Raw genomic sequence first — 13,717 nt, 5'->3', positions numbered from 1 at the left:
AGCAGTACCTGTTTTAGGCACTATGGTAGAAAATGGTGGGAATGATTCAAAGTAAAGCCTTGGTAGGGTGTAATCAGCAAAATTATAAAAGAGGCTTGGAATTCAGAGGAGATGGATATGGTAAAGCATTTCAAGATGTGAATTTAAGAGAACTCAAAAAAAAGGTTTCAATACAAGACTCGACTTAAGCATCGCTTTCTACAGAAGTCCCTTAATCCTCCTAACTTTTAGTGCATGTCCTCCCTAAATCAGTTGGTATCTATTTTGGGTATATTTGCATATACTTATATAGATATGCACGACCTTCTCTGATATAACATAACCTTTTTTGGGAGGGGACTGTCTCACTTTTGCCTTTGGATCCAAGTCCTAAGAATAGCACCTAGCACATAAATGGTTGTTGACTATTTGAGGAGGAAATTGGGCCTCTGAAAAGCTGTAGCTTGTGAGAGAACACACAGCTAATAAGAAGTTGAAGAAGAATTCAAATTCATATCCCTTTATTCTAAGTCTTATATATTTTTGCCTATACAACATTATTACTTGCTTCTCATTTCATAACTTGATAGTTAAGTACTAGCAGTCTAGAAGGAATACTGGATGAGGAATAAGTAGGACTAAGTTCTAGTCCCAGCTTTGTCATTAACTTAAGGTCTCTCTAAATCATTTTCTTCTCAGTTTTCATATTTATAAAACATATACAGATATAAGAAGCATCTATCTTCTTATGTTAAGTTCTATGAGTCTGTGATAATAATAATTATTATTATTGTTACAGTAATTCACAATTATATGATGCTCTAAGATTTACAGATTCTAAGTCCTGGAAGCTCTCCTAAGTCGTCATTAAAGAAATAATTTCCCTGCATGTCTATTCCCATAAAAGGTTCTTTGTGAGATTAAGATGCTATTTGTCAGTCATTAAACTTTTTACAAAATTTCCTATCATCTCCTGCTCTAAAGCAACAAACTGAAGTCAGAGTATTTTTTTTTTTTTTTGGTATTGTTGGCTCCTATTTACATATCTCTGAGAGAAGGGCTTCTAAGGAGAAAGGAAACAGTTAAACTTACAGAAATAATGTTAGTAAATCGATTTGATAGACATCTATATTCCACCTAGTTCTGTTATATTATGCCATTTCTGAAAATGATTTTTTTCTAGGACCTCTGACCCAAATATAATCTGTTATAAACTAGGCATCAATAGGACTTTCCTATTTACTAGGAACACTCCTCCGGTTACCACTTTCACAATCACATGACAATGGAATGGTAATCTGATGTCAGAAGACCTAGGTTGCAGTCTCATCTCTGACACTTATTAGTAGTTGTACCCACTGCCAAGTCATTAAGCCTAAGCTCCAGTTTCTTCATCTGGGGAACAAAAAAATCTTCCAAGATCTACTTAACAGAATTATAGTAAGAAAGGACTTTGTTACTCAAGTAAAAGTTCAAAATGCAGGAAAATGTGAATAAGCAAGGAGAATGCAACTCTCTTCTTCAAGTTAACAGGAAGAATAAGTATTCCTTCAAAAGACAGAAGTGTTCTAATGGAAAAGAAAAAGAAAATAAAGAGGAATTCTCCTAACTTATGTCATAAAGTTAGAAGAATATTGCACAAAGAAGGCAGGAAAAAAGTGGGACCACTAAACTTTTGGAGGTTTGTAAGAGTTATGAGAGTCTTTCCATGAAAAATTAAGCTATACCTTAAGAATAAAACAATTTCTCATGTTCTAAAGGCTATGAATAAGAATCAATATATGCCACCAATGGAAAGCTCATCCAAAGCTCATAAGGGGAAGAACAGACAAGTGGTGGTTTGTGACTCCATTCAAAGAATTATCAAATACCTTTCACCCTGACATGAGATGAAGTGAGATAGCATAGGTTAAGACATGAAGGTCTTCTGAGACTTCACAAATTTTATACAATTTCTGGTGATTCATATGATGCAAAATATCTATTACAAACAAACTAAAAACCAGTGTTACAGATTATGGAATGTTGGAAAAAAACTCAAAAAAAGTTTTCAAAGAAAGGCAATGTTTTCATCTTTGTTGCCAAATGAAGGTAGAAATGTCAGAAGAAAAAGGCAGATTTGGAAAATAAAAGCTACTCGAAAAGATGGTCTCTAATAACTGAAGTTCTGTAATGTCTCTAGATGGTCAAATAACGAGATCTGGAACTAAGATGGCATAAGATAAAGGATTAATGAGCTCTTGACCAGGAATATACAACAACCAAAGAGGCTTTACCTGAAAACTTGGTGTTTCTGATTCTGATTCTGATTTTGATTCAAGGTATCTAAATTGAAAATGTAAGAGAAAGGAGAAAACTATGTGTCTATCAAAGAAGACATGACACGGTTGAACAAACATGAGAAAAGAGAAGAATAGAAGACATTCATAGAAAACAATATTTAAGAAGAGGGACAGTAAAAACAGGAGACTCAGATACACGTATATGAAAATGCTCCAGGTATGGGTAAAAAAAATACAGTGAATAACAAATTATGTAAGGAAGTGAATTCAATTTTTGACTTTACTGAGATTTATTAAGATATAATTCAGGATGAGAATAAGGTTACATATACCTGAAAGGAACAAAACAGATAAAAGGGATGGTAAATGTTTTAGTATTGTAAATTAAGAAAATAAACTCATGAAGAAATCACAAACTGGAGCACTGAAATACGGCAAAGAGCACTTAGATGAGGATCAGTGGAACAAGAGTCAGAACTGATATAGTGGTTAGTGTATAATACAGATCTAGACCAAAAAAAAAAAAAAAAAAGAAATATTTAAGTCCACGAGGCAGATCCCAAAAATGTCATGGAGGTATAATGTAGTATAATGTGGAGGGGACCCCTTGGATCTATCTCTATGCTAAAAATGAAGCAGCTGTACTTAGCTTGCTTCTTTGATAATTTCATTCTCTAAAAAGTCCAGGAAAACAATGGAATGGATGCTATGGATCTATTTCTGATTAACATGGAATAATTGGTTGAAGTTAAAATTATGGAACTGCTAAGAAAAACATTCATCCCATTATAATGTTCATGATAGATAACAGAAAAGCTGGACACAGTAGTAGATATAGAATATAAATGTGATACATATAAGAACAGTATAAGAAATTTTAGAAGTTTAGTAAAACTCACTAGTAATGAATTTTAAAAGCCGCAAAAAGGAGTTTTTTTAGCTATGTCAGAAGCAAGAGAAAGATAGAAGAGGGGAAAGGATCAATTCTTGAGGTAGATGGGATGATAAAAGATGACAGAAATAATGCAAAACTTGTCATTCAGTCATTTCATTAGTATCTGGCTCTGGGGATTTTCTTGGCAAAAATACTAGAGTAGTTTGCCATTTTCTTCTCCAGCTCATCTGACAGATGAGGAAACTGAGGCAAACATGGTTGAAATTTGCTTAGGGTTACACAGCTAGTAAGGATCTAAGCCCAGATTTGAACTCAAAAGATGAGTCTTCTCAGCTTCAGGACTGGCACTCTGTTGTTCACAGCTGTCATTGTGGAAAATTAACTCTTATTCTGCTTGTTTCCTCTTCCAAAGAGAATGATCTTAGGCTAGAGAGAAAACAAAACTGGCTAGCTGGGTGTGGAAACAAAATAAGGGAGAAAATGGAAGAAGGGTAACAGAGTCTTCAATGACTTTAAAATACCAAGTCCAGACAAAGTACATCTTCTGGAATTAAAAGAACTAGGCAGACTTTATTGTTGAACAAATGATCTATGAAAATAATCAGAGAATAGGAGAAGGTCACAGGCCTGAAAATAGGCAAATGTTGTTATAAGGTGTGAAAAAGGAAAAAAGGACTGGTTGATTCTACAAATTACAGTGAACTTGACATTGATTCTAGGCAAAATTATTGAATATACTATTAAAGGGATAGTTTACAATAACTAGGTCTACATAGGATCTTCAAGAACAGATCATACCTAAATATTCTCATTTTCTTTTTTTTTTTTTTTGGACAAAGCTGAAAGATGAACAAATCAGGAGAATATTGCAGATATGGCATCTGGATTTCAGGCAGGTATTTTGCAACTCTCTCATTATATTCTTTGGGAACAAAATGTAGAGGCATAAAAAAAAAACCCAGCACAGTTCAGCGGATTTGGAACTTGCTGAATGAAAATCGGAAGGTCATGATCAATGGATAGCTGTCAACCTAGATGGAGGTTTCAGATTGCTCTCTTTATTGAATGTGCAGATTATACTAAGCTGAAGATTCTTATATCACTGAGTAATAGTAAAGAACGAAAAAGATCTTTTGCATTACAATAAGCAAAATTAATTAAGATGGAAATTAACATATGAAGGGCCTCCCAAAAATTGAGGCTGAGGATTCCCTGAAGAATGAAGAAAATGAAGAACTGGAGATGGATGATGGAGAATGGAGAAAATGGAGAAAAACAGAGTAAGGACATAAGCAGGTTACAACATATTGTAAACTTGGAAAAAGTGGTATTAAAAAAGTCAGAGAAATGTTTGACCAGAGAGAAGTATAAACTGGCAAGAGTAGGAGATAATGAAAAGACAGCCCTGCACACTCTACTCATACACATGTGGTACTGAAAGAATACAAAGATTCCCAAAATGATAGGTAGAATCTCTTGCTAAATGAATAGGAGAATTTGGATAAGAGTTGCACAGGCTAGATGATCTGTATCACTGGAGGGAATGTCCACATTGATGAGATCATAAATCCAATTAAGTGTCTAAGTAAATATAAAGTCCTACAAGTAAGTAAAAAAAAAATTAACCTAAAAGTACAGGCAAGTTCAATATGAGTCAACAGTACAAAATGGTAACCAAAAAGTTAAATTGATCTTAAATGAATTAAGAGAAGTTCAACATACAAAATAAGGAAAGTAATAATCCCACCATATTCCTGCCTCGGTTTGTCAGATTGAGTTCTAAACACCACATTTCAGAAAGGGCATTAATAATTTAGAAGATGTCCAGGGAAGAGAAATCAGGACAATAAGAGAACAGATCACTTCACATAAAGATTCTAGATTGCAGAAGGAGGTATGATTGATGACTTAAGTATTTAAAGAAGTAAAGAAGGGATGTAAACCTGCCTTGCTTGTCACCAAAAGGCAGAACTTCAGAACAATGGAAGCTAGAGATAGACTTGGGCTTTGTATGAGAAAAAAAAAATAACAATCAAGCTGTCTTAAAATGGACTAGTTCAAAAAGTATTGGGCTTATTCACTCTGAAGACTTCAAAAGGATGCTGGATGAATACTTGGTCTAGAAGACCACAGAGGAGATTCCTGATTGGGTATGGGCTAGACTCAATAACTTTAATTTCTGAGGTTATTCCAATTCTATAATTTAATAAAATCAAATAAGATAATATATGTAAAGCACTCTGCAACTCTGAAAGTGTTATAGAAATGTCAGCTATTATTATTTTGTAAACATTAAAACATTTGAGTACACTTTCTTATTACTACAAGTAAAACAACAGCATTCATTTATCAGTAAATTATAAAGCATTAAATAGCTATTGGATTAGTATTAGAAGAGATATTTCTTAAAGATTTAGTTATAATAAAGGACATTCTATTTAAAATGTTCACTACTAGGATAATTATACAATATAGTTATAAAAAATTAACACATGCTTAAGGAGAATAAATATTTCAAAGTATATTTTTTAAAAATACGGCAGGAAATAGCACTAAAAATGCTATCTTTTTCTTACTGGACTTCTACATTTCTGACTTTTCCTCATTTCCTTATAAATAACAGGTGTTTATATGTTATAGATAACATATGTCTAAGAATTAGCAAAAAGTATAAGATGCTCTTTACAAATGTATGGCACTTACATTCCCTTTTTTCCTTTCTTCCTTTCTTTCCTTTGGAAGACGTGGATGAACGAGATGAGGTGACAGATGACTGAGTCCCTGCGGAATGTTGGGATTTCCTACCAGAAGACTCTTCCTGAATGCTCGAACTGCTACTACTGATACTATTATAAAATAGGTAATATTGTTAATATTGTTTTTTTAAAAAAGAAAAAATATGCCACTAAATATTCACACACTATCAAACTAAACACACTCTTATTTCATTTAGCCTATAGAAAAGATTAAAACCAAGAAAGAAATGCATTCCACTTTTTTTGTTGTCTTATTATCACTATACTTAGACCTTTCCTAAATAAAGGAATTAATCTACATCTAGACCGTTATGGTGTAACAGAAGCCAGATTTAGATTGTAGGAATTAACTACTTCCTCCCTACTAATAAGCTCGTTCAGTACTATAAGGGAATCTACTTTAATCAAAGGGCATAATACAATTAACCATATATTTATCAAATAAGAGCATATCACTGCTATGAAAAATAGACTTTTTGAAAATAAGTTCTTATTTTATTATTTATTATTAAAAAGCTCTTATTTTCTTTCCAGTTCTCTTCAATAATCTTAATTATTTAACAATTTCACTTGATAATTTTTTTAATTCTGTATTCTGAGCTACAGCATGCCTTCCCCCAAAAAAACTGCTACTAAATATGACAAATAAATTACATAACAACAAATTAATGGAGAGAAAATCTTGGTAGTAAAGCTAAACAAAATGAAACCAGAATCTGACGTACCTGAGTTCTACTACAGAAATTCAACTTTGTAGTTAATTTGTTTTTGGACACTGTGTCTTCCTATTACCCCTGGCTCTAAGCACAGTAGATACCCACAGACTGAATCTCAATATTAATTAGCATAGACATTTTGACCTGTTCTATTTTTCTGACTTTGGCCACTTGGCCCCTCTGGAAAGCTACCATAAGAACACCTAAATGGCTTTAGCTTACTATAGTTCAGAACTCTCAACTCAAGATCTACCAGTCTCAGCCTCTATAGGGATTATAGCACTGAGCCACTATCCAGCACAGAAATTTGTTTTACTTTTCCCCATGGCATCCTTTAGCAGACATACTAATATGGGTAATTTTGAAAAGTAAATCTGACTCATTTTCAGAGCATTATTACATATTACATATTGTATAATTTTCTTTTCCACATTTCATATTTAAACTCAAACTTTCAGTCTTACATAGGTTCATAAGCAGATTTTTTTTCTGTCAATGTTCCATTTGCTGGAGAGGATACAAAATCATCTTCATATGAAATACTGCCTGCAGGGGTTGTAATGGGAAGCAAAGGCCGCAACACTGGTGGCCCTTTATCCAACATGTCTTCAAAGCCTGTCAAAAAGATATAATCAAGATGGGGTAAAAATTAATCCCTCAATATGAAGATTCTCTCCAAGGAATTCAAACCTTCACATGAACAAAGACAGTTTCCCAAATGGATCTAGAGCAATTTAATAGAAAGGAACTATAAAGGAAATGAAGAGACTAGGCACTGAGTAAAAAGAGTCAAGCCTGAAGTCAAGACCTAAGTTTATATCCTACCTTAGGCGAATCAATAAATCTATTGTGGCCTCAGTTTCCTCAAATGTAAAGTGGGGATAATAACACCTATCTCTCAGGGTTGTTGTGAAAATCAAATGAAATAATATTCATATAGCATTTAGCAGTATCTGCAGTATAACATATTAAATGAATTATTATTTTATAGCTATTATTAAAAGAAGTATTCTTTGATAAAATGAAAATGTACGGGGGCAGCTGGGTAGCTCAGTGGATTGAGAGTCAGGCCTAGAGACAGGAGGTTCTAGGTTCAAACCCGGCCTCAGCCACTTCCCAGCTGTGTGACCCTGGGCAAGTCACTTGACCCCCATTGCCCACCCTTACCACTCTTCCATCTAGGAGCCAATACACATAAGTTAAGGGTTTAAAAAAAATGTACTACATCTAGCATTTTAATTTTAAATTTTAAAAATTTAAAACTAAAAAATAAAACAAGAATTATTTTATACCACTAACAGTAGTTACCATCCTGGAAGAACACCTAACAAACCAAAGCAACACCCAAAGCAACAGAGGTCACAAACTCACCTAAACACAGAAAATAATGACTTTCATATAGTTAAAGAATGTTAGAACTAGAATTAAGCCCAGAGATCATCAGGCCTAATTCCTTTATTTTCCACTGAGAAAAGTAGAGCCCATATTAAATCATATTAAATGGTAAAAGTAGGACTAGACAACTTAGATCTTCTGAGTCCCAGTTAAGTATTCTTGCCATTGCTGAATTCTAAAATAAATGTAAGGAACAAAAGCTAACTGGAATGCAGTGACAGCTCCTGCAAAGCACACTTTTACACCAGAAATAAGTGTCCTGGGGCCCAGCCTAAACCAGAAATTCTGTAGGTATATCAACAAGGGTAATCTAGAATCTAGGTAGAGAAGACAGTCCTGAGAGTAGATCCTATAAAAGAACCTAAAGTCAAGAGATGAGAAGAAAAGAGGAAATTGGAATAGGGGTCAGTACTTTTAAAACTTTTTTTCTGTGTCCTCAAAATTTCTGACAATAGGAATTAGTATATAAAGTCTGACTACTACATTTTGAAATAATAAAAACCAATCTGATGATTTTTAAAAGTTCTAAATTTCTTCCTTTTTCATTTTCACCCTTATCTATTGTCTTAGAATGGATACAAGTATCATTTCCAAGGCAGAAAAGCAATAAGGGCTAGCAACTGGCATTAAATAACTTGACCAGAAACACAAAGCCTACATTTACTTCTCTCACACAATCTTCTAACCCTATATTATGCCTAACAACATTATCACGATTTAAAAAAAATCAATCAACAAATTCTATTTAGATTCATAACTCTGAACAAAAAACCTAAAAACCTAGCATATCTACTTTAGTCACTTTAAATTTCATCTGAATTAGGCCATCTAATTTAGAAGTCAATTCCTCTATATTTCTACCACTGTCATTTCATGAGAAGAAATAAAAACATAGTTATACTTTCACTAATTAGAAAAATATCACATTATCCATTTTTGTGGAGATTTACAAATAACTCAGATGATGAATCAAAGACCACTATTTTAAAATATGTTCACTTCAAATAGACCACATTGAAGCACAGTGATACAGCAGAGATAATGTAGACTTTAAAGCCAAGGAAACCTAGATTGCAGTTCTGACTCCTGAGACCAAGAGAACCTCTTCAACTAAGAAATAATCTAATATTTTTATTATATAGAAATAATATAAAGGCAATTTTTCAGAGAAAAAATCCAAAAATAGCAAGTTAAATGTAAAAATGCTCTTAAAATAACTGAAGTACCACTTCATACTCACTAGATTGGCAAATTGACAAAAACATATGGCAAAAGCTAGAGGGGCTGTAGGAGATTAGGAATATTAATATACTGTTTGTTGGCTGGAGCTGTGAACTGGTATATGTCATTCTGGAAAGCAATTAAGAATTAAATCCCAAAAGCCATTAAATTAGGATACTACTTTTTTAAGTCTATACTCCAAAAAGATTAAAGAAAGAGGAAACTCAAATATGTAGCAATATGCAGCTCTTTTTGTGATGGCAAAGAATTAGAAAATGAGAGAGGGGTCCCCATCAATTGGGAAATGGATGACTAAGTTATGTTATATGAATGTGGATATAAGTATGCTGTAAGAAATGATAAAGGGGATAGTTTCAGAATGACCTGGGATGACTTATATGAACTGATACAAAGTGAAAGGAACCAGAACCTGTAGAACAATTTATATAGTAACATCAATATTATACAGACAAATCTTTGAAAGACTTAGGAACAGTGAGCAGCATAATGACCAAACACAATTTTCAGAGGAATCATGATGAAACATGCTATTAATCTCCAGAAAGAGAAGTGATGGACTCAAGAATGCAGCTTAATGCATATTTTGCCCCAGGAGAAAAGGGAAAGAGGGGATTATTATGGTTAATTTGTTCTGCCTGACTACACATGTTTATAATGAGTTCGGTTTTTCATGCTCTTTTAATTGGGGGCAGGGGGCTTAAAAGATGAGAGAGAGACAATTCAGAGCTAAAAACAAAACTGAACTTTTTTTTAGAAGTCACTTAACCATGTAGTATTCTAGGTAGCTCTTCAGGTCTATAAATTCCAGAGTAGGTGCTGACTTCCATAAGGAGTTTCCTTATTAATAGTTCCTTATGGTATTGAAACTCTAGGCCTAGTCACCTCCCTCCCTCCCCATAAATGAAATATATATACAGTATGGAAACTAAACTTATCTTAAGGTAATGTACAAATAAGACAATATTCATTGATTCTTCTTACCTTTTCCATAGAGTTGATAAGACTTTGCAAAAATATTAATGACACTATGCGGACTTCCTTTTGCCAGTTCTTCCCATGATCCTTTGCTTTGTGTGCCACCTGCTTGTCCAAAAAGTGGTGAGAATTTCTCAGCATCTTTTTGAAACTCTTTGATAGGTTCATAAGCATTTCTTTCCCCAACACAGAATTCCTTTTCCTTAAGGATTTCTGTCACTACCTTCAGAGGGGAGTGTCCATCTTTGCCCTCTTCTTCTTCAGAAAGGCTTCCCTCACTGAGAAGAGGCCCTTCACTAACTGAATCTGTGCTTGAATCATGAGATATTTTGATTTTGTCTTGACCAAAAACCTGAGTGTCAGAGGCAGGAGAATCAGTTTGCCTCTTACTTAACTGTGCTAATACTCCTTCTGGTTTATGAGGTGATCGTAAACCAAAGTTTGATACAGAACTATGAGGCCTAATCATCTCAGGAAGTTTTTTAAATTCACTAAGGTTTCCCACTCCAGGAAGATTATCATCAAAGCCTGTATGAGATACACAGGTCCCAAGCATCTTCTGAATCCTGGCAGAAAAAGTATCTTCATTATCCTCTCTCACAGGTGGACTCAGAGGCTTAGCCCAATGTCCATCCTCCTGGGGACCTTGCTGCACATCATAGTCAGGGTTCCATGTTGTTCCATAGTTAATGTTGGCACCAGCTAATTTCTTGGCTTCACTTTCAATTCTGCTGGACAAAGAAGCTGCTGTTGCTTTTAGGGCTTCAATTCGGTCTAACTTACTTCTATACTGGTTTGGACTAGGTTTTACCAAGGCATCTTGCTGTGTAGCTGTTGAGGTCATGTACAGTTGTGGTGTCAAAGTCCATGGCCCTGTACCTACGCCTTGGTTTCTCCTGGTTGACAATACAGAATCAAAGTCCTTCTGCAAAGTCCCCACATGCTCTAGGTCCAAAAGTTGGGAGAGTAAACATCCAGTTGCTTCAATAAGTGGCTGTTGTGGAGGATAGGTCCTTGGGCTCAGTCTGTCTGGCTGCATCCATGATGGTTCTACCAAATCACTTCTGGAAAAAAACAAACTAGTACCAATTAGGTTAACCAAAGTATATCTTTACAATTAAGCCAATATATAAAAACTACAAATTACAGAATATTTAAATCATAAAATGTAGGTAGATTAATTTTTTTCAAATATTTACATCTGATATTGATAAATATAGAAAGAAATTAAAAGGTTATATATTAATATGAATACAGTACTCAGATTAAAATCAATAGGGTAGGGATGATTTCTGTTTTTTATCTGTATCCCCAGTAAACACTTAATAAGTGTTTATTGGTTAATAAAGGGAATTAAAACAAGTTTAAAGATATGGTTCTTGCCTATAAGGAGGTTAAAATCTAAGTAAGGAGAAATACTAAAATGTACTAAGCAAATTGAGGCAGCAAGGTGGCAGAGTGGATACAGTGCCTAGAATCAGGAGGACCCAAGTTCAAATTTAGCCTCAGGTCCTCACTAGCTGTGTGACCCCAGGCAAGTCACTTAACCCTATATTCCCTCATCTGTAAAATGAGCTGAAGAAGGAAATGGCAAACCATTCTAGTATCTTTGCCAAAAAAATACCAAATGGAGTCTCAAAGCACTGTACATGATTAATCAACGAAAAAACCAACACTAAGAAAATAATAGTCAAACAATATAGTCCTGAATATAAAAACAAGGTGACATTAAATGACTTTCAAAACAGCTCAATAGCTAAAAGACTGCCTGCCCTTTGATCCAGCCATACCACAGCAGGGTTTGAGATCATAGATAAAAAAACTTGTACAAAAATATTTATAGCTGTGCTTTTTGTGGCGGCAAAAAATTGGAAAACAAAAGGATGCCCTTCAACTGGGGAATGGCTGAACAAATTGTGGTATATGCTGGTGATGGAATACTATTGTGCTCAAAGGAATAATAAACTGGAGGAATTCCATGTGAACTGTAAAGACCTCCAGGAATTGATGCAGAGTGAAAGGAGCAGAGCCAGAAGACTGATACACTGTGGTAAAATCAAATGTAATGGACTTCTGTACTAGCAGCAATGCAATGACCCAGGATAATTCTGAGGGATTTATGGAAAAGAACACTATCCACATTCAGAGGAAGAACTGCAGGAGTGGAAACACAGAAGAAAAACTGCTTGAGCACATGGGTCGATGCGGACATGATTGGTGATATAGACTCGAAACTACCACTCCAATGCAACTATCAATAATATGGAAATAGGTCTTGATCGATGACACATGTTAAAACCAGTGGAAATGTGCGTCGGCTATGGGGGGTGGGGGGTGAAGGGGAAAGAACATGAATCATGTAACCATGGAAAATTTTTTCTAAAAAATTAAAAATAAAAAAAAAAACAGCTCAATAAAAATGTTGTTCAGTGTCAATCTGAACCAAGTACTAAACATGGTATTATTAGTGATGTGGAGACACAGAGATTACAAAGGCTAAGACCTAAGATAATAGAAGCTTAGGCAAGAATTAGCTAAGGTAAAAGGGCAGTTAGATCTACTGACTTAAGAGAAACTGTGCAAACTATGCCTTCCTTTCATTCTGAACCTTGTTTAGTATGAGATGTGACTGTGTTCTAAAGACTGATGATGAGGTATCTAGAAACAAGGATGGATCAGAGAAGGAAGGAGGAAAAAGACATTTATAAGGAATTATAATTATTGCTGGGCATCAGAACTTAGTGGTAAAATCCAAGGAAGAATAGCACCTTCAAGAAGTCAATTTTTAGCCAGTGTCATTTTAATGACTATATAATTCAGGGGTTCTTAACTTATTTGATGTCATGAATCCCTTTGGCAATCTGGTGGAGCCTCTGGACCATTCTCAGAATAATGGTTTTAAATGAATAAAATACATAGGATTACAAAGGAACTAATCACATTGAAATAAACTTATAAAAAAACATTTTTAAACAACAAACTCCACATTAAAACCAAAAGGGGCAAAATATCCAGGTCTGATGATGATTGTTGACATGTTTATAGCCCTTTAAGCTACAAAATGCTTTATATACATGATAGCTCTAAAATCAAATCAATCAGGTGTCCACACTAAAAATGATTTATGGGGAAACAGAGAAAGGTGGGTATTGAGAAAAGACTTCAGGCAGCCTAAAGAGAATAAAATTTTTTCATGTTGGAAATGGAGTAGGCAAAAACTTCCCTGTCTATCAGCAGTGGTACTGGCCCATAAATAACTACTATATTGAAGAGTCTGGTTAAGAAAGACACAATTTCAAAAACAACAAAAGTTGAAGTCCTTTACGTATGTTAGCCCATTGGGTTCTTTTCCCCATTTTATAGAAGAAACTGAGACTCAGGAGTTTAAAGTAAAATGTCCAGAATCACAGAGGTAGTGTCAGAGGCACTATTGTAAGCACTATTAAGTAATTGAGGGCAGGGAGGAGAGAGAGGGGG

The 13,717-nt window shown here is 34.5% G+C and overlaps 1 protein-coding gene across 1 annotated transcript in view; it reads right to left on the bottom strand.

Annotated features, from left to right (window-relative positions):
* The window catches only part of CEP350 (centrosomal protein 350), a 187,389-nt gene that overhangs the window by 92,703 nt on the left and 80,969 nt on the right, over positions 1 to 13,717 (bottom strand). The window contains exons 12-14 of the mRNA XM_044673549.1: positions 10,247 to 11,304; positions 7,093 to 7,243; positions 5,860 to 5,993 (exon numbers count right to left, since the gene is read on the bottom strand). Coding sequence (XP_044529484.1) covers positions 5,860 to 5,993; positions 7,093 to 7,243; positions 10,247 to 11,304 — 1,343 coding nt within the window. The remainder of the gene's footprint in view (positions 1 to 5,859; positions 5,994 to 7,092; positions 7,244 to 10,246; positions 11,305 to 13,717) is intronic.

The sequence above is a fragment of the Gracilinanus agilis genome, chromosome 4 (genome assembly GCF_016433145.1).
Source record: "Gracilinanus agilis isolate LMUSP501 chromosome 4, AgileGrace, whole genome shotgun sequence".
In the NCBI taxonomy this organism is placed as follows: Eukaryota; Metazoa; Chordata; class Mammalia; order Didelphimorphia; family Didelphidae; genus Gracilinanus; species Gracilinanus agilis.
This window is presented reverse-complemented; position numbering and strand designations above follow the sequence as displayed.